Genomic DNA, 21949 nt, shown 5'->3' with positions numbered 1-21949 from the left:
ATAAAAATTCAGAAGATTATATTATATTATGTAGTTAGAAATTATTTAAAATTTAAAATTAAATATAAATAATATTTAATAAAAATTAATCATACGATATACGATAAATGAATAAAATTAATTCATTGTTAAATTCTCACAAAAAGGATCCCGATCCTCATCCTTCTTTTTCTTCCTTCTCCTAATTATTTTTCTTTTTAATTTTGTTGATCAAGTTTTAAGTAATATAATCAATTTAACATTTATTTGGTTGATGACACTGACCACTCCACTACTACAACAACGACGTCCTGTCTAATTTTTCCTAGCCCACGTGCCTAATAAGTAATGCCGTACCAAACTGCTTTGCTTTGTTTACACTTCACCACTTCCACTGCTACTATTCCAATTTCCATCAATCCACCCACAAGTTACAAACCCAAGCCAACCCGCGTTAGATCGAAATTCAATTTTTCCACGCGTCCACATTGGTTAAGAATGTCCCTCTTCCCCTAAACAACCATTTGGTCATTCTTTACAGCTACTCCTTTCCAACTCAAACTCTCATTTTAGTACAATTTAAAATAGTAATATTGCTAGTAGTAAAATATAAAATAAAATCTGTTGATTATTTCCCCACCTAGTCGTGATCTAAGATGTCGGTGGGAGAAATATAAATTAAAATATATTTGATTATTTTCCCTACTTAGTTGTAAATGTTGGTGGGAGATATTATCGACGCCATCCTTCTCTTCTCCACTTCATATTTCTCTCATCCCGTGCCCGACAATAAAGGTAGATGACCTTTCTGCCGTTCATATCTAAAGCCAAATCAAAATTTTGATTTTGATTTCATTTAGTACGTTAGGTAAAGATTGTTATCTGCAAACCAATTTCCAATTTTTTTTATCTTTTTGGACTTTTCTTTATATTGGGTTTTGAGAGAGGAGAGAAGGAGGATGTCACCGCGGATTGTAAATGGTTTCGAGGGAGGAAAGAGATAGAATATTAGAATTGGTGTGTTGGGTTTCATTATTATGGCATTGATTCATTATGACATCGTCGTTTTTTATTGATATGTCTTATTAAAAGTGTGATTTAAAGTTAATTATAAAATACTATTTTGTGGACATTTCATTATGGAGGTGGATTGTTTGTCATTCTATTTCTATATTCTTCTCATCCTCTCATGTTTGTGTGGTCATGATTAAGCCACGTCAATATTTTATATTCTTATTACTTTTTGTTTTATTATTTCTATAAAAAAAAATTAATTTAAAATGTTGACGTGATTTAACCGTGACTACACATCACAGGAGGGCATGGGAAGAGTATGGAAATGTGAGGGTAGACAATCCACCTCCTTTCATTATATATTAAATCAAAAGTGATTGAATAAACACAACGGATATGTGTTTAAAGTCAATCATATAACTTTGTGGACTAGATATTAAACGGATCTTTTTGAAGTAATTAACAAATTTGAGATTAAGTAAGATTGCATTAGGAAGAGATTATGAGTTTTGCAGCTCATCAGGAAAAGTATGCAAGCAAAAGCTTTAAGTTTTGTATGACACATTATATTTTTGTATGGTAGTTGATAGGTGCATTATTTTATCACATTTTCATGTTAATTATTCCTAAGTTTTGCTATGGAATTGGTCTTAAAAGAGCCCTATTACTTTCCTTTTCTCTGTTTCAGCCAATATGCGCATGCATGACGTTTTTTGTGATAATTCGACTTTCCGGAGGAGTTTTGATGCAAGGCCAATTGGAGAAGGAAGCTAAAAGGCGGAAGATCGTTGTGTCCAAATTTCATAATTTTCCATGAAGCCAAACGTTCCAGTTTTACAAATCAATCCCGCATGAGTAACTTTCTAGTTAGAAATGCGTATCTGTGAGAGAATGAAGATTTGGAGGCTTTCCCAATTTTTCCTAGTGGCATGCAATATATGCTTGGAAAGATAAGAGATCAAGCTACGTTTCCCATATTTTTACAGAATTTTCCAGAAGATAAATTGACCTTAAAACTGGCGTGCAAGTCAGATGACGTGTGTTCCCAAGCCAAGAATGATTCTTTCCTAGTTTCTCTCATCGATTATTTAGGAGTTTGTTTTCTTTTAGGATAGTTTTTATCTGACTCTTTAGGATTTTATTAGAATAAATAGAGTGCCCTAGGCTACCAAAACGGGGGAACGGAACAAGAGAAAAGTCATCCAAAGGGAAGGAAGGAAGTCTAGCGTGTTTCACCATTCTTTTCCGGGTTTTATCTTTTCCATTACTTCTTTTGTGATTTTTATTATGACTATGTGTAACTAAACTATTTTTCTAAGGTTTATGATGAAGTCATGACATGATTATTTCCGAAGTATCTTGTTGATTATTATTTGATTACATGCCATGTTTAGTTCTTAATCTTTGTGCTTAATCTATTATAGTTTCGAACATTCTTGTGACTGACCATCATTGTGAACTCGTTTCTAGATAAATCTAAGAGGATGACCAATATCAATTAGGTTTATTGGAACTAAGATTAAGGAGAGTAGACAAACTAGTAAGGATGACCAATATCAAACTAGTCCTACTTGGTTGACATAATTCTTCGGTGCTTAATGGGTTTTTATGTGTTTAACTATATGCCTAACCAATAGGATATAGTTTTCACGTATAGACACACGAGTTGATGCTTGACCAATGATTAATTCATATCTTAGAAAGAACAACCTTAAATATTGGCATGGTAATTGGATAGTAATCGGCTCGAAGAAAAGGGAATATGATTGTTATTGGTGGATTCATGACCTTAGGCTTTCATCACATTACTTTCTTTCAAACTTTCATTCGTTGCGTGTTTTCATTATTCATATTCCTAGTTTAATTTTAAGTTGAAGTTTTAATTATTTTTCATAATCAATCAGTCAATCATTCGTTTCCTAGTTAAGTTTCATGTAATCAACTAGTTGAATTGGTATTAAAAGCAATCTTTGTGGGATTGACCTCGTATTTGCATTTATTTTTACAATTGATTCGAGCGCTTGCGAGTTTAATTTGGTTTAAATTAATTTATTATTTAGGTTAGTTTAAAAACACATCAGTAGTTGGTAAATATTTTTTTTCTATCTGAGATTTCTTATTGTTGTATTTATGTTAAGATTTCTTTTGCTAATTGATATTTTTTTTTCTATTTAGAGCAAGTCCACCCTTGTGGATTGCTCGGGGGACAGGCTCCATCAAAGGGCCCGAGGGCCAGTTGGTCCACCTCCAGCCTTGAAGGGCCTGAGTCACAGTGGGAGCCCGAGTTGAGAGCCCGTGAAGAATCGACAGGCCTGTGGCCCGAGGCCTGTGACGCCAGCCTGACGCAAGGCCTGGGTCCGGGCCTTTTTTTTTATTTTTTTTGTGTCAGGCGCGTGCCCCTCACTCGCAAGTGGGGGCGCGTCGCCCGACAGGATTTCAGGGTGGAGGCCCGCGTGCGTCAGCTTCCCAGTTACCGTTGGGAAGCCACGTGGCTTCCCACGGTCCGTTTGATCCCAACGGTTATTTAATAAGAACCGTCCGATTTGCAACTGTAAAAAAAAAAAAAAAAGTTGATTTGATATCAACCGTTCGATCTGAGATCAACGGTTGATATTAATCTGCTTTATAAATTAAAAAAAATAGTTTTAAAATTAAGAAAAGTTACCGTTGTGACACGTGGCACAATCTGGAGTGTTGGAATTCAAATTTTTTAAATCCAACGGTAGAGATTAATTATTTGAATAAAAATTAAAAAAAAAATGTAAAAAATCCGAAAAAAATGTAAAAAATCTGAAAAAAAAATTGTAAAAATTTGTTTATACTTTTCTATAAATACCACTTCTTCTCCATCTACCTTACACCACAATTTCATATTTTCTCAACTACTTTCAATTAAATTCCTATCTTTCTCTCAAAATTTCAATCCAATTTTTTTCCACAAAATGGCTACTGATGCAGGTTCGAATTGGTCGCTTCTTGAAGATGTTGCGTTGTGCACTAGCTGGGTTGAAGTTACTCATAATTCCCTTACGGGTAATGAGATGCAATTGCGAGAAATGTGGAGTTTAATTCATACCAAATTTGTTGAGCAAATGAGTGGGAAAAGAACCAAAGAATCGATATCCAGTCGTTGGAAAATACTTAGCCATTCCTTTACTACGTGGAGAGATGCCTTGACACAAGCTAGTAATAATGTTCGAAGTGGGGCAAATTATGCGGATGAGGTAAGAATATATTATAATTATTTGTTTGTATTATTATTTTGTTACCTAATTTGATTATAATTATTTGTTTGTTTCATTTATTTGTTACCTAATTGTTTGTATTATTTATTTGTTTGCAATATTTATTTGTGACCTAATTTCATTATTATTATTTGTTTGTATTATTTATTTGTGACCTAATAATTTCATTATTATTATTTGTTTGTATTATTTATTTGTGACCTAATAATTTCATTATTATTCATTTGTTTGTATTATTTATTTGTGACCTAATAATTTCATTATTATTCATTTGTTTGTATTATTTATTTGTTACCTAATAATTTCATTATTAATCATTTGTAGCAACTTCAAGCACAAGCATGGTATGGTGCCAAAATCAAATCAAGAAACAAATCATTCACCCGGTGGGAATGTTGGAATATTGTTAAAGATTGTCCTAAATTCAAAGTTGTGCCTGTTGGTCCAGAAGTATGCATGAATAGCATCCCTCTACACAGCACCCCTCCACACTCTACACCCGATCATGGCCCCCATGTTGATGAAGAAGATGGAGAAGAAGTGCCTGAAACGCCCATTCCTGAACAAGCGTCGGGGTCGACCCGTTATCCAATTAGGCCTCTAGGTAAGAAGGCTTCAAAGAGAAAATGGAGTGCTTCCAAGAATGATTATGGAAAGTACATGCAAGAACTTGCTCGTCAAGGTGAATTGACGTTGGTGCGGGAATTGGCGAAATATGAAGCTGACAAGGCTAGAGATGAGGCAAAAGCTGCAGCTATTGAACAAGCATTTCAAGCTGAACAGAGGGAAAAAGAGCTACTTAGGCAAGAAAGGGAGTTGCTTAGAGAAGAAAGAATTGCACAACGAGATCGTGACATTATGAACACGCGTTTAGAAGGGATGTCTCCAAATTCTAAATATTTTTGGCAGTCGGAGAAGTGAGATGTGGTGCAAAGGAGGCGTGCAAGAGAAGCGAGATCAAGACAAGATGATCCTAGCACCACAGATTGGTTAAGTGGTGAGGAATAGGGTACTTTTGTAATCGGAGCGCATAGTTTTCCAATCACTTTGGGTTGTTATTTATTATTTATGTTGTTTCCATGTAATCGGAATAAGGTACTTTTGTAATCGGAATAGGGTACTTATGTAATTTATTATTTATGTTGTTTCCATTTTATTGAAGTTAGTACTTTATTAAAAGTGAGAGTACATGTATTTAATTTCGTAATATATTTATCCTAATAAAATTGCATAAACATACCAAACAATTCACACCAAATAAAATTACATAAACATACGAAATAATAAAAAACTCACTACAAAAAACACACCAAATAAAATTACATAAACACACCAAACAATTCACACCAAATAAAATTACATAAACATACGAAATAATAAAAAACTCACTACAAAAAACACACCAAATAAAATTACATAAACACACCAAATAAAATTACATAAACACACCAAATACAAACAAACATACTAAATAAACTTAAGTATCTTCAGCTTGTTTCAATGCCCACTGGTGCTCTATCAAGTCAATTTGTCGATCAATGTGCATAGATGACCTTTGAAGTGCAGTATATCGTTGAATGACCCTTTCATTGTAACGTCCATCCCTTTCTAATGGGTCGTGTTGCACGGGTTCTTCGGTGGCATCATGCGCAAAATATATCCGTGTTCTTGAATTGTTCATCGCGTCTGCCTCTGGCTCATATTCATCAACCGCATCATAATCGAACTCATCTTCCACAATCATGTTGTGAAGAATGACGCACGTCATCATGATGGATCGAAGTGACTCTACATCGAACATTCTAGCAGCACCCCTGACGATCGCCCAACGAGCTTGAAGGATACCAAAACAACGCTCCACATCCTTCCTGCACCTCTCTTGACAGTTTGCAAAGTGTTTTTCCTTTGCACTTCGCGGACGTGGCACTGTTTTGACAAATGTTTCCCACCGTGGGTAAATGCTGTCAGCTAGGTAGTATGCCCCTTCGTACCTACGTCCGTTGACGACGTACGTGACTTTTGGTGCCTTTCCTTGCAGGACGTCGTTGAACACTGGGGATTGGGCAAGGACGTTGAGATCATTTTGAGCCCCCGGAACCCCGAAAAAGGCGTGCCATATCCATGTATCAAAAGATGCCACTGCCTCCAAAATGATAGATTTTGATCCTTTTCTGTCCCCATATGCGCCTTGCCATGCACTTGGACAATTTTTCCACGTCCAGTGCATACAATCGATGCTTCCTATCATCCCAGGAAAACCTCGCATCTCGCCCTTCTTTAGAAGCCTTTGCAAGTCCCAGCGAGTAGGTTTTCGGAGGTACTCTGCGGTGTACAAAGATTCGACTGCTCCGCAAAACCTCATCAGGGCCTCAAGAATGGTTGATTTCCCCATCCTCGTTATCTCATCCACTTGGTCTGCAGATGCTCCATACGCAAGCATCCGCAACGCAGCAATGATTTTTTGCTCAGGCAGGAGACCCATAACACCACAAGCATCCTTCTTTTGCACAAAGTAAGAATCATGGTTGCAAACATCAATCATGATTCTGTTGAACAAATGTCGTTCCATTCTAAAACGGCGTCTGAAGTACGTATCAGGAAATGCACTGTTATGGACAAAGTAATCGTCCAACAGCTCTTCACCCCGTCGTTGCCTGCTTCTATCAAGGTTTCTTGAACGGTTGGGCCTGCATATCTGAGCAACAGTCTGGATGACTCGACGGGAATGTGAGGCTCTGGCCATTCTTGTTTCGTCATCTCTCCTTCTACGCTCCTCATCCTCTTCCATCTCATTTTTGGCTATCTGAAGGTTGAACATTCCTTCAGATTGGTTAAACAATTCGTCCTCTTGCTGATCGATTTCCCACATCATCCTTGATGAAGAAGAAGACATTGTAATGATGGATGGTGAAGAAGAAGCAGAAACTATGATTAATGAGATAGAGATGTTGAGAAAATTGGTGTGAGATTTGTGAGGATGGATGGTGGATTATATGGACGATTCAGAAAGGATTGGATTGTACATAAGGCCACGTGGCATGTCGTCATTCGTTAAAAATCTGATCGAAATCTATCCTCAAAGATTCTGAAAAGATAATGACACGTGGCACGATCGTATTGGATAAAAATCTTATCGAAATCGATCTCCAATAATTATATTTTCGGATAAAGACACGTGGCGCAATTTTGAACGAGTTAAAATCTGATCGAAATCTATCGTCAAAGATTCTCAAAAGATAACGACACGTGGCACGATGACATTGGATAAAAATCTTATCGAAATCCATCGCTAAAAATAATTGTTTTTTTATAAAATGACACGTGACGCAACGAGAACGATTTAAAAAATCTTATCCGAAATTACAAATAATTTTATTTTGTATTATTTAAACAAACAAAAAAAACTAATATTTTATTGCCTATTGCCAGGGGGAGGGCTCCAAGGGTGAAGATGCAAATGGCAATTACTGTTCATTTATGGCAGTTACTATTCATTAAAGGCAGTTACTGTTCAAAAGTGTGGATTCAATAGTGGATTGCCAGGGGGGAGGGCTCCATGGGTGGAGTTGCTCTTATACATTCTCTTTTTTGGTGAACTTTTTTTTTTGATGAACACTATTTGTACATTCTTTACATGCAATTTAATCTTTATATTCATGTTTTCATAAATTGATGAAATTTAGATTTTGGTTGAGCAACTTTCTAACAAAATGGAAATGGTCCAAATCGGCATTTTGCAAGCTTTTAGACCACCAAAAAAAAAAAAAGGGCCCAGGCGTGTAGTGTGTGGAGAAGGTAAAGCAGGTAAATTTCAAAAGAAGTAATTAGGTTTTCATCCTTATTTTTACTACTTTATTGATTAAAACCTTATTACTTTTCAATTTTTGATCAAGGTCCTTTGTATTAATAATATCATTAATTATTTCAATAATAAAATATTTTTTTATTTCTAAATATATTCATTTAATATTAAAAATATTACAATTAGTATATTTATATTTATGGCTAAATTTTTTATCATATATTTTTATTTTTAGTTTGTACCCATTTTTAATTTGCAACCCTTTTTTAATTTGTACCAATTTTCCTTTCAGTTTTAATTTGTACCCATATATTAATTTCTTTTTGTGCCCATATTTTTTAAAGTTTTATTTGTATTGTACCCATATTTTTTTATTTATTTGTACCCATTTTTATTTTTGTTAAATGTACCCATTTTGAAGAATGTATCCATGTTTTGATACAATAATTTTTTGGTTATTTTTTATGAATGTACCCATGTTTACACACACACACACACAATAGTATATTTATATTTTAATATTTTTAATCCCACAAATTATGGTTTTTTATTTAAAATCTCATTACTATAAACAACTATAAATTTTAATTTTTAATTTAAAAAATATAGTAACGTACATAGAAATAAATTATCAATTAATTTCAGGGACTTGGATCAAAAATTGAAAACCAACAAGGTTTCAGTCAAAGACTATTTATAACTAGGGACCGCATCCAAAGTCTCCCATTTCAAAAACTCATGTTTGTACAAGCTGTCATATTTTGAACAACTCTATAGGTGTATATAGAGTTGTCAACAACTACAACATATTTTATACTTTTCATATTTTATGTAAATAGTTTTTTTGACATATCTACGATTATGCTTACAACTCATTTAATTTCTTATTCTAACACTTTTATACAACTTATAATTCATATGATATTCCCGCGGCAATGCGCGGGTACTAAAGCTCTAGTCTATATCTATATACATATTTGTGTACAATCATATAAACAAACATGTTGTGGAGTGGGAGGCTACAGATCAAAACTATGGCTGTTGAAATGGAAGATAGGATGGTCGAACTGTCTCCTCAAGTTGTGCGACCTGATCTCCTTCGCAACACTTGATTGAAGAGTTGGAGGACCACACACAATGACACCCACATCAACATGGCCCCAATTCTTGGATACGCTTTCAAATATTTCTGCACTAACAAGAAAGCATGTATTAACTTAAACTGTAAGCAATGGAAATTATTACGTACCCAAAGGACCTAATTTTCATCTATAATAATTGGTCAAAGGATCAGTCTCTCTGCTTCTTCATTATTATGTGGCAAAAAAATCAAATGGAGCTTTGCAGAACAAGAATCCACCACCATCACAAGCTAATAAGATATTTTTCTCTAGATTGTTACCGGGCAAACAAAAGAGGACAACAGAAAGTAGAAGCCGATACAAAATGGTATGCCGCCACCTCAAAAATATGAAGCTACCAAGAAGAAATTATAGTTGTTTCATTTCAAACTTCTTCAAAATATCAAAGGTTATTCAAATAAAAGAACAAGTTTCAGTTGTTTATGTGGCATGCCATTATCTTCAGTTATCAACTAGCTTTTTAACTATCTACGTTCTCATTAACTTCATGTATTGTGTATTAGAACAGAAATAGACATGTAGGGAGGCATACCTTTGAAGTTTGGTCTCGCACCATAACGAATGCCGGTTAGCTTCGCAAGAACTTTCTGGTGCGAATCCTTGTGAGCTACAGTTTCTCCATGCCCTGCCTTATCTGCATTTAGCTTAGCATCCTCAAATTGTTCTTTTTCCGAAATTCTTCTTTCCCAAAGATGCCATAAACCAACCACAAGACCCCCAAAGATAAAGACACTAAACACCATACAGGCTATGAAAAGAAGCCCTTTGTACCACCATGAAGATATGCGAAACGGGTTTATGTAGAAGATATCCAATAAACCCATTAAGATAACAAAGCCAACCGTAGATGAGATTATATACAGTCCAGACCATACATTATGTCCAGTACCAACCAAAACAGACATGCCGCACCTATTCGATGTAGGACAAAGAGAAAAATCCAGAGTGTTCTGAACTTTACCTTCTTCCTGCAAATAAAAAGCACTCAAGCTCCTAAAACTGGAAATGATAACAGTAGAAAAAACAAAAAATTATGCAGAAGTTCGGAAAAAGTGTCAAAATACAACCAAACATACCAATGGAGGTTCAGATTCTCGAGTGACATAAATACGAATCTCAATATTTAGTTTATTAGAGAAAGATGGACAAATTGACTCCATGTCAATTGTTGAAAGAAGTGGAAGCTCATCTGATCTTTTGACAGCCCAAACAATTAAAATATTTCTTGGTGTACAAGGTCTCCCTTCCCTAACGCAATGGAGAATGTCACTCAAGACGGCCAGGAAAGGTGAAATCCCAATGCCACCAGCTACTAAGATAAGATTTCCATACCTGAGATAAATTATGTAAACTCATATAGTTAGATACAGAAAGAAAAATTCATTATTAAGCTAGATGTCTGGTAAATTCTCCTCTATTGATCCCAAAATAAGGAACATTAAACAATAGCCTGTATCAGATACAATTCCTTGCCAAAATGTTTTGGTAGTTGATATTTATTATTCTTTTTTCTTTTTTTTTTTTGGGGAGATTTGGAGGGGGATTGTGGAGAGTGGACAAAATAGCTTATCTTTCCTTCTAGAGGAATAAGGAATAGAGTACGTACATCAAGTGGTACGGTATCTCATGCCCATAAGGCCCCTCAACAGAAGCTGTTATCTTAGCACGAGGAGTCCAGGGTAGCTCCTTTTGGTGTTCTACCTCTGAGTTTTCCAAGATATTTCCTCTCAGTTTTTCTGTCCATTTCCCTAGAACCTTTATGAGGACGGCAATATGATATTTACCATCCAAAGGACTGGATGAAACACTGAAAGGATGCCACTGCAACCATGATAATTCCCGAACTTGAAGAAAAATAAAACTGAGGGCATTGTACCGCAGACCTAAACGAGTCATGAGCTAGCAGTCACTCATTTGGTAACAGAAAATGATAAATGAAATAAAAAATGTGTGAAGAATTTTTTTTTACATTTTGGTTTTGCGAGGACCAATTCTACAGTTCCACATGGAAGGCATTTCGCTGAAATGATATCCACAACCCTTCGTGATTGGCAGAATCTCAGAAAACGATCAAGAATAAAAATGAATATTCCTCCAGCAGCCATTGTGAAAATGAAATCACCAACGTGCAAAGCCAAGAAGACAACGAAGATGACATATAGTTGATGAGTGTAGAAGAACAACTCAAAATTCAGCTTTCTTACTGGAGGAAGTGATGTGACCCACATCAACAGACCTGCGATAAGGCTGATCAATCCTGGAAGATTGGCAACACCAATATCCTTCCAATCCAACATCTGCATCGAACAATTAAATATAAGTAATAAGTAGTTCGGCATCGTTATCTGAGTCTACACCTCCCCGTAGCAAGGCTCTTACAAGTTATACTACTAGAGATGAGAGATACATGTACACTAGTATATTTAATACACTTATAAGCAGTAAGTATTTCAGAACATTGAGGTGTCCTGAAAGAGTGGAATGCATGGTCCATTGAGAAAAAAAATGTCATAATGGTAAAATGGAGGAAGTAGCTGTATTCTCTAAATTATCCCCTAATTTTAGCTAACAGCTAAGAGCTATGAACAACAAATAGTATTACTTAGAAGCAAATATGTAAACCCAGCTTTAGTACTCACTTCATGGAGGAGACGGCCCTCAACTGTCCATGCCACTACATAACACAGTCCATGGATGGTAAAGAGCATCATTGTGAGATGTCCCAGCCATACATGATATCTTGTAGCGTGCTCAAAAGGTATATTTATAAGTCGAAGAAGAACTGATCCCCTTGCAACCGGTAGGAACAAAAGTGCCAGGCAAAACATCCCGATTGAGCCTAAACGAAGTCCCAATATTTCCAGGAACAAACAACTGACAAGTTCAAGTACAAGGTAACTCAGGTAATGAAACCAATCTTAAACTGAAGATAGGGTTGCCACCTTAGAAGATTAGATTCTCAGCCATTTAAATTAATTAACTTTACTGAGAGGCGTTTCGGCTTAAAAAGCCTGAATACCTAGATGAATGAATGTGCATCAATTTGGAACTTTAACGAAAACAGTAAAACCCAGACAAATCTTATGATTGCTTAAATATTGTTTATTTTATTGATTAAACAAAGCTTTCAATGAAGCTATAAAGACCGTCCATGGATGGTAACAACAACAAAGTGTAAAAGTCATTAAATTGGATAACTTTCTAGGGATGAACAATATACCTTTTCACTTTGAAAGTTAACTGATCAGACATGGAGCTGAGAATACTCGTGATATAACTGTAGACAGCCCAGAAAACATACACAACAAAGAGTAATATCCCGATAAACTCGGCAGCAGAAACAACCCCAAATGGTCCATCCACAAGAACTGGGAACGTCCATAAGCGGAAACTCGGACATTTTGAAGTCTTGTTCCTACACTCACAAATTAATTACATACAAAGATCTTATGATCAAAACATGAATGAAAAGACGCATATTCAATCTATAGGATAGGTAAAGAAATATGAATATTTTCCAACTTAAAAATAGACATACTCGTGGAGCTGCTCTTCGCCAGAGATAATAAGAAATGCTATAGAAAGCAGTGCAATAGTGAGAATTGGGCTACTGAAAACCAGGAATAGGCTTCCTGCATATATAACAAGAGACCTCTAAGTCAGAGAGAGAGAGAGAGAAAGAAGAATTATGTGAAAAAGAAGTTGAAACGCTGCCCACCTGTGATCCCAAAAACAGTTCCCTGAGTGGCTTGGATCGATTTGTTAAATAATTTCTGCATGAAATCTGATGGGAACAGAAACATTAGAGCAACCCATGAAATGAAAAGCACCCACATGGCAATCTTGAGGATCCATTTTGCAAAGGTTACAGAAAGAGATGTCTTCCTAAGATTGACATAATAATTAACATGTCCTCCCGATCCTTGGCTCAGAAGAAGGGGTTGCTTATTATCCATGGCCCAAATTAATTTATTTCTTTCTCAAACTTGCTTAATGCTCCAACTAAAGCTTTCCAGCAACCTCAGTCTGTCCACTGAGCGAACCCAGAAGGCCATAGGCCTGCCAATATATATATGGGATTCACAACATTGAACACATTGCAGAGAGAGAGAGAGAGAGAGGAGGAGAGGGGGGGGGGGGGGGGGGAGGAAGAGAGAGGTGGGAAGCATCCAAAGTTGTGGACCGCGTTGTCATATGAACCAGGTAATTTTTTTACGAATATTTTCAACAAATGAGAAAATGATGCAACTACAGAAATTTGTGGACCACTAATGCTTCTATTCCGTCTGATATTATTTATTGGTAATGGATAAAATTTATAACAAAATTTGTAAACTAAAAAATATGTCACTAATATAAAATTAACACGTTTATCAACGTTTAAGTAATAATTCAATCGTTAATTTCCATATTATTTAGGTTTATAACATTTTATTTATAAATTTAATCTCTTTAATGATATTCTTATTTACTCGGTAGGAAGAAAGCGAATTTTTCCCACAAATATGAAACTGAGAAAAAATGGAGAAATGGTGAAAATAGTGGCATGTAAGTTGCAACTAGTAGCGTACTTGTATGTACTCACGTAGGCTTGTAGCACTGACAACTGATGCTGCAAGTTTCAATATTTATTATTTACCAATATCACTTAGCAGGATTTTCTCATCTCCTATTCTCATACCCTTTCTTTTCATTATCTCACACATTATTTTTTGTCTTATTATCTTTATAAAAAAAATCAATATAAAATGTTGACGTTGCTTAACTGTGACCATTCAAATAAAAAATAATGAAATAGAAGAGAGATTAGAAAGGAACATAATCGTCTTCCTATAATACCACTTCAGACTCCTCAATAATAATCAAGAATAATAATGTGAAAAAAAGAAAAAAGCAGGTGAGTTGAGGATTATTAATGGGTGTTTTAACGAAAAGCCTGCATTACTGTTCATTTTAATGAAAACCCACATTTTTACACGAAAAAGTCAAACCTGGTACTATTCATTTTACCCTTTATTTTGTTCTTATCGTTAAAACTCAAAGTTTTCAAATCATTTTTATTAATTTTCCTTTATTAATATCCTCCCACTCCATAGTCCACATGCTAGAGTCTACTACACTAAAGTGAGTCCGTCTAGCATGGAAACCATGGAGCAGAGCACCATCAATTTTCGGTAACTAGCAAGGATGAATGGCTGATGTTCGCAACTCAAAGATACCCACACAAAAAGAAAGAAAGAAACAAACAAACAGATATTCCCTTAAATTTTCATTTTCTCTATACTAATTAGTTGTTGTAAGGAATATAATTAAGCAATGAAGAATATGATTCTTAAACCAACAACCACTCAAATATGAAATATTATGTGTACCTTACTTTTGTTGTGGATCAGGATAGTAACACTTGAGATCGAGGTGAGAGCGGAGATCCTGTGGTTGGCGGCTGGCCTCGTATTTCCTTTGTCTCCTTCCTAGCTACCTGAGTTTTTGGCACTGCAGTCTGCAATCCCCAATCCCCCCATCAACTTAGGCCATTTCCAACCGCAAGCTGGCCAGATGGCTGGTTTTAGTCATATAGTTCTCCAAGATATTAATATTTTAATAAACAGTACACGATCATATTTGTCTCCATCTCCAACCGATGGTCAAAGGGCCAAATGGCTTGTTTTATCCCTGTCACAAACAAACCATCTCCAACCGAGAGCCAAAGGACTATAGTATGAAATGTGAAGAATTGAAATAAAATGAGGTAATCCAGTATGGAATGGTGAAAAAAATATGTGAGAAATGGTGTAGGAAAAAATTAGAAAAAAAAAACATCCAAAAAAAAAGTGGGATGTTAAAAAAAAAAGGGCTGACACCAAAAATTGAAGGCCCTAAAGTGGGCTGAAATAACAAAAACACAAAAAGGGAACCGGGCTGGGCAAGTGAAAAGAAAAAAAAATCAAAGTGGGCTGGCTAGCGAGTTGGCTGGCTGGTTGAAGATGACCAGCCCTCTGACTCGTTCAGATTCCGTGAGGCCCACGAGCCATCTGATCTAGCCCTCGATTAGAGACAATTTTTTGGGCTATTTTTGACCATCTGGTCCTCTAAACCCTTCAGTTGGAGATGACCTTATTAACTCCCAACAGACCCAATTAATCCTACAGCCTACACGTGTCCAATCCAAATATTAATTGTCAAGGAAGAGCCCACGAAGAAACCAGCCTGCCGCGAGGACCACCACCATTCCCACCCTTGAGTAATGAGCCCTCGAGTATCAACAGTTTCTCAGGGCTAGCTCAATGGAAAAGGGAAAAGAGAGAGGGATAAAGGACATGGAGGGAAGGAGGCACTTGGATTTTTTTACGGCTTTGGGGCTTGGGGGTTGGGACTGCTTTTCATTTTGTATTAGCTTTTTACCACATGGTTTTTGAAATTGACCACCCACTCAATTTTAGTCACCAAATATGACTATGAATCTCATTGAAACTCAACCTTCTCTTAATTTTATTTTTTATTTAGCTTTTTTGCTATTAAGTTATGTTAAAATTTCAATTAATGTGCTAACATGGTATTTATGTGAGGTCCTTGCAACTAAAGACATAATGTCAAGTGGATAAACACAAACTAAAACAAAATAAAAAAAAAAAAGAATATCAGCAGCAAATACAAATGCCACAATTAACACCCAACCAATGCATCCTTCCTCACATCCAACCCCTCTACTCTTTCTCAAACTAAGGAGAAAAATTTCATACTTGTCTTTTGTTTTTATTAATTTCATACTTGTTTGTTTGTTTACAAAATTCTTTTTGCCTTTAGTTCTTTTTTTAATAGTTTTATAAATTATCTCATTATATCTATCGGGTGCTATCTTTTTGGATGTGTGGGTCACCAACATGTCATGTTAGCACACTAACAAAAAATTTAACATGACAGTATGGGCAAAGTAAGACACATACACTTAGGGGGTCAAGTGAGAAATTTTGAATTTCTTGGGACAGTGAGAGGAAGGTTGAGTTTGAGGGGGCATTGGAGTAAATAAGCCATTTCAATTTTGATCATTGTCATCCTTGAATATGATTATCTAACATAAATATTGTTATTGCCATTTAATAATATGGTCTAGTGATAATTCTTATTTTACTTGTAAATGAGAAATCTTAGATCCAATTCTCAACAAATACAACTTCAAACCAAATTATTATGGTAGCACATTGTCATACTTGATCCATTATAACATCAAGGGTAAATTACATTTAACTACCCCAACTATGGATCGCACCATAATTTCATACCTCATATTTTAAACATTGCAATGTCATACCTCAACTTATGAATTTGTTGCAATATCAGACCTTCGTTAATTAATCCGTCAAATTGGTTGTTAATGATGACGTGGCAAATGTAGGGTCCATATTTTTATGACGTAGAAGACCACGTAGATAAGAAAATAAAATTATAAAATAAAATCAATTTAAATTTTTTGTCAAAATATTAAATAAAAATGAGTGGGGCCCACCCCAACCAAACCATCTCGAAATGAGATGTCAAATCTTAAGTGGAATGTCATGTAGTCAAATTTGAAGGTAGGAGTAAGTTCCAATTGGATTGACATATGAGTTTTTATATGTCAAATTTGACATATGAAAAAATGTGATGTCTGTTGTAGGCCTATTTGATTGAACGATCTAGGATTTAGAGAGAGAGGGGGTCGACCACTATTAGAGAGAAGAGAGATTGACCAGGTTGTCTTAGGAACGGATTTGCTTGACTTCAATGTTCTGATGCTGCTGCTGCTGGTGTGAGTAAAAGAACTTCGGCGCTATGTGCTTGGTGTTGTCTCCCTTGATGTATCCCTTCTTCAATTGCTCGATACATGCTGCATTGTCTTCAAAGATCGTCGTAGGAAGGTCAACGACTGATGTAAGACCACTAGTGCTTCAAATATGTTCCATAACTTCTCTTAGCCAAAAGCACTTATGCGATGCTTCATGCAGGTGAGAATCTCAGCATGGTCAGACAGATATCCAGCATCTGCTTAACCAACAAGGCGAGAATCAATCCGAGGGCCATAAAGGGCGGCAACACTTGGAGATTTACGGGTATAAAATAAACCCAAATCCGTGGTACCTTTGAGGTAGTGGAAAATGTCTTTAACACCATTCCAGTGCCTGCGTGTGGGTGCATTGATGTATATAGCCAATAGATTCACATCGAAGAGATGTCAGGTCTAGTGCACTGAGCCAAGTACAATAAAGCCCTAATTGCACTTAGGTAAGGAACTTCGGGTTCCAAAATCTCTTCCTTATCATCTTTTGGACGGAATGGATCTCGTTTAGCATCTAGAGTTTGAACGACCATGGGTGTACTCGAAGGCTTCGCTTTATGTTCATTAAAACGTCGTAACAGCTTTTGGATGTAGTTTGATTGATGTACTAGGATTTCATCCGAACAATGCTCGATCTCCAGGCCGAGATAGTATCAACTTTTCTCAAGATCCTTCATCTCAAATTTCGATTTCAAGTGTGTAGCAATTTCCTTAAGCTCTGCGGGAATCCCAATGAGGTTCATGTCATCGACATAAACTGCAACGATTGCAAATCTGGAATGTGACTTCTTTATGAACACGCATGGGCATAGTTCATGGTTCACATAACCCTGACTTGTCAAATATTCACTCAGACAGTTATACCACATCTGCCCGGATTGTTTTAATTTGTAGAATGACCTCTTCAACCTAATTAAGAGAGTGTTCTGTGGTCTAGAACTATTTGAGCCAGTCAATGGAAGTCCTTCTGGAACTTTCATATAAATTTCCGTATCTAGATCCCCATAAAGATACGCGTTTACCACGTCCATAAGCTGCATATTCAGTTTTTCGAAAACTACCAAACTGATTAGGTAGCGGAACGTTATAACGTCCATTACGGGGGAATATGTCTCCTCGTAATCAGATTAGGTAATGGAATGTTATAACGTCCATTATGGGGGAATACGTCTCCGCGTAATCAATCCCTAGACGCTGAGAGAAGCCTTACGCTACAATGCATGCTTTGTATCGCACTATTTCATTCTTCTCATTACGTTTCCTCATGAAAACCCAATTGTAGCCAACGAGCTTCACGCGTCGTGCTGTAAGAACGATAGGTCCAAATACCTTACGTTTCACGAGTGAATCGAGCTCGACCTGGATTGCTTGTTTCCAGTTTGACCAATCGGTTCTACGTTGGCATTCATCGAATGAACGTGGTTCAATGTCATCGCTAAGCATGATATCAGTAGCTACTGAGTACGAGAATGCATCGTCGATGATCATCTCATTCATATTCCAAACCTCATCCAATACTGTGTAGTGGACCGAAATTTCACGATTCTCGGGAGGCCGACATGTTTCGTTTGAAGCATCACTGTAATCTAGAATAACCTCATGCGTTGGAACGGATGAGTGGGCAACGGTCAGATTCAAACTAAGGTTACTAGTTGGTGCCATTTTCCTTTTCTGGGGTTATGAATCATTTGAACTAAGGGGTCCGCTTCAGGGTCGGAGCAGATGATTGGCTAACCGCCAATATACCTTGCCGCGTGGAGGGTGCGGCCTCCCCATCTTCGGGGACGGTCCAGCCTTCCTAGGCGGGTTGTTGAAGTACACGGGGTACATCTATCTTTACAGGTGTGTTTGCAGCGGGTATGTGTGATCTTGTCACCTTTGCTAGATCATTAAAAACATCATGCATACTTTGAGCAATGCTCTGAAGATCTATAATTTGACGCACTTCAGTTTCAGACTGGGCAGTGCGGGGATCTAAATGAGACATAATGAGAGCATACGACGACAATTCGTGGCGTTCTACAGGAATGTCAGCATGCTTATCTCCCCCTAACGACGGAAAAATTGTCTCATTAAAGTCACAATCCGCAAAACGTGCGGTAAGGAGATTTCCTGTCAAGAGTTTTAAGTAGCGAACAATTGATGGTGAATCATAACCAACATAGATTCCCATTTTTCTCTGAGGACCCATTTTGGTACGTAGCGACAGCGCTATGGCACATAAATGGCGCACCCAAACACCCGTAAGTGTGAGACGTCAAATTCGTATCCAGTGACCAACTGTAAGGGTGAATATGGTTGGGTAGCGGTTGGCCTCAGACGGACCAACATAGATACATGCAATATTGCATAGCCCTAGGCAGATACCGGTAATTTGGTTCTCATAATGAAAGTCCAAGCTATCAATTGAATGCTCTTTATGAAAGCTTCTGCCAGGCCGTTTTGGGTGTGAACATAGGGCACATAATGTTCCACATTAATCCCTACTGACATGCAATAATCGTCAAAAGTCTGTGACGTAAACTCTCCAGCGTTATCCAGTCGGATCGACTTGATCGGATAATCAGGGTGGTGAGCCTTTAGCTTAATGATTTGAGCTAGGAGTTTAGCAAACGCGGCGTTGCGTATAGACAACAAGCAAACATGTGACCATCGTGTCGATGCATCAACAAACACCATAAAGTATCTAAATGGTCCGCATGTTGGTTGGATTGGTCCACAAATGTCCCCTTGAATCCTTTGAAGAAATTTAGGTGGGTCGTGAATAATCTTTGTATATAAGGGTTTAGTATTCAACTTCCCTAAAGAACACGATTTGCATGGTGGGAGTCCAACATAGGGATGTAACTTATGCCCGTGTGAAGATTTGAGGATACGGCACATCATGTCACGTCCAGGATGTCCCAAACGATCATGCCAAAGAAACAAAGTGTCCGGGAACTCAGGCATAGGGCCGGCCACAATGTGGGCTTCTATGTCGCGAATGGTTGTGATGTACAACCCACTCGGCAAGCGTTCCAAGTTCTCGTGAATATGCTTCTGGCCATATACATACGAAGTGATACAAAGAAATTCAGAACCATGATCTTCAGTGGTTTCAAGATGATATTGATTATCTCGAATATCTGTAAAACTCAGCAACGTTCTTTCGGAACGTGGAGAATAGAGTGCCTCCTTAATGGTCAGAATTGTACCATTAGACAACATGATACGTACCTTTCCGTATCCTTCAATCAGGTTGGATGAGCCTGAGAGAGTTGTCAAATGAGCTTTCTTGGGTATGAAGTTAGTAAAATAGTGTCGTTCAAGCAAAATGGTGTACGTGGTTGCACTATCTGCCAAACAACTAACTTCCCCATTAGACATACTTAGAAATAAATTGATTGAATTGGTCACATGTATAAATATAAGTCCATTTATTCAATTAAGCAATTCGAGAAAATAATATCCATTCAAATAACAATCCATAATTCAGAACAAACCAAAACCAAACAAATTATTCTAAATACTTAGAAAAATTGTTCAAAATTAAACCATAAACCTGGCAAAATAGGGGGGTAGGGCCGGCCACTAGGGGTAAACTCCCTAAATACATGTCTAATTTATTCATCCATAGATGTTGACGCCTTCTGGAAATCTGATATCTCCATTGATGTAGTTGCATCTTCTGGATGATCCACATGTGCAAAGTTAGACTCACGACGAGAATGATATTTGGCAATAGCCTCAGGGGAAGCCCAGATATGCATGACTAATGATCCCTTGATCTATAATGATAACACATGTCCAGTTCAGTAGAAGCAGCCTGAACGAGAGCTTTGCCATTTTTCTTGAAGTTTAGGACCTTAGGGGTTAGTGGTGGACGCTGCTGGGTCAAATTTCTTCCTTTAAGTGCGGCACTCTATTGACATTGGGCTCGTGGTTGGGCTTGCTACCCATTGCCACGGCCACGATGGTTCTTTCCTTGTTTATGGCTGCTAGAATAGGTCTCATGCGCTTCAGGCGCGACGTTCGAGCCAGTGGGTCGAGCTTGATGATTCTTCATAAAAAACTGGTTCTAATTTTCAATGAGAAGTAAAACAGAGATCAAATCCGAAAACTTGGTGAATTTATGTGCCCTATATTGTTGCTGCAGGACAATATTGGTGGCATGGAAGGTCGAATAGGTATTCTCTAGGAAATCTGATTCGGTTAGTTCCACTTTGCAGAATTTCAACAGAGAATGGATTCTACAAACTTTAGAGTTATATTCATTCACGAACTTAAAGTTCTGGAAGCAAAGATGTTGCCAGTCGTGTTTTGCTTCAGGCAAGTATATGTCTTTCTGGTGATCGAAACGGTTGGCCAAAGCAAGCCAGAGGGTGCGTGGGTCCTCCTCAGCGAGATACTCAATCTGCAGTGCATCATGAATGTGTCTTCAGATGAAGATCATTACAGTAGCCTTTTGAGCTTCGTCAACAGGTTTGTCAGCTATAGGTGCCTCGATGGTGGCTCTAATACCATTTGCAGTGAGATGAAGCTTCACGTCTTGAACCCACTTTAGATAGTTTCTTCCAGAGACTTCTAGAGCGGAGAAATCGAGCTTGTTCAAGTTCGACATGTCCCTAAAATGGAGGGAGAAAACGTGATTAGTCATATGGTAAGCCATAGACATATATCGTAGAACATACAAGTTCTATAGACATGTAGTGGTTTAATTTATGCATGAAAACTACGGGTTTCATGTGGTATGTTTTGAATGAAAACGTCAGGTTTCAAAGACACTAAATTTGAAACTACAGGTTCAATTTAGTTTTATGAACAATTAGTTCATAATGAAAGGTTCCTGCAAAAAACTCATAATGCAATATACTAACTAAGTGTAGTGGATTTGAGGTTCTTCGGCACTCAAGTGTGAGAGCTTCGTTACTACGAAATTATGTGACGGTTCAAAGTATTAAAATAAATTATTGAA

General features: G+C 37.1%; 2 protein-coding genes across 2 annotated transcripts; both read right to left on the bottom strand.

Moving 5' to 3' along the window:
* Positions 1-8781: 8781 nt before the first annotated feature.
* LOC103428975 (ferric reduction oxidase 6-like) lies at positions 8782-13415 on the bottom strand. Its single transcript, XM_008367110.4, has 9 exons — positions 12901-13415; positions 12721-12814; positions 12403-12597; positions 11822-12056; positions 11152-11479; positions 10789-11065; positions 10259-10514; positions 9715-10150; positions 8782-9229 (listed from the first exon to the last, which is right to left on the bottom strand). Exons 1-9 carry the CDS (start codon positions 13136-13138, stop codon positions 9060-9062), a joined length of 2229 nt encoding a protein of 742 aa, XP_008365332.3. The 5' UTR covers positions 13139-13415; the 3' UTR covers positions 8782-9059.
* Positions 13416-21052: 7637 nt separating this feature from the next.
* LOC139198179 (uncharacterized) lies at positions 21053-21595 on the bottom strand. The gene is made up of 2 exons (XM_070826448.1): positions 21431-21595; positions 21053-21388 (listed from the first exon to the last, which is right to left on the bottom strand). The coding sequence occupies exons 1-2, from the start codon at positions 21593-21595 to the stop codon at positions 21053-21055; spliced, it is 501 nt and encodes a 166-aa protein (XP_070682549.1).
* Between the last annotated feature and the right edge of the window lie 354 nt (positions 21596-21949).

The sequence above is a fragment of the Malus domestica genome, chromosome 08, assembly GCF_042453785.1.
Source record: "Malus domestica chromosome 08, GDT2T_hap1".
NCBI classification, from domain to species: Eukaryota; Viridiplantae; Streptophyta; class Magnoliopsida; order Rosales; family Rosaceae; genus Malus; species Malus domestica.
Note: the sequence above shows the minus strand (reverse complement) of the source record. Positions and strands in the feature narration are given on the sequence as shown.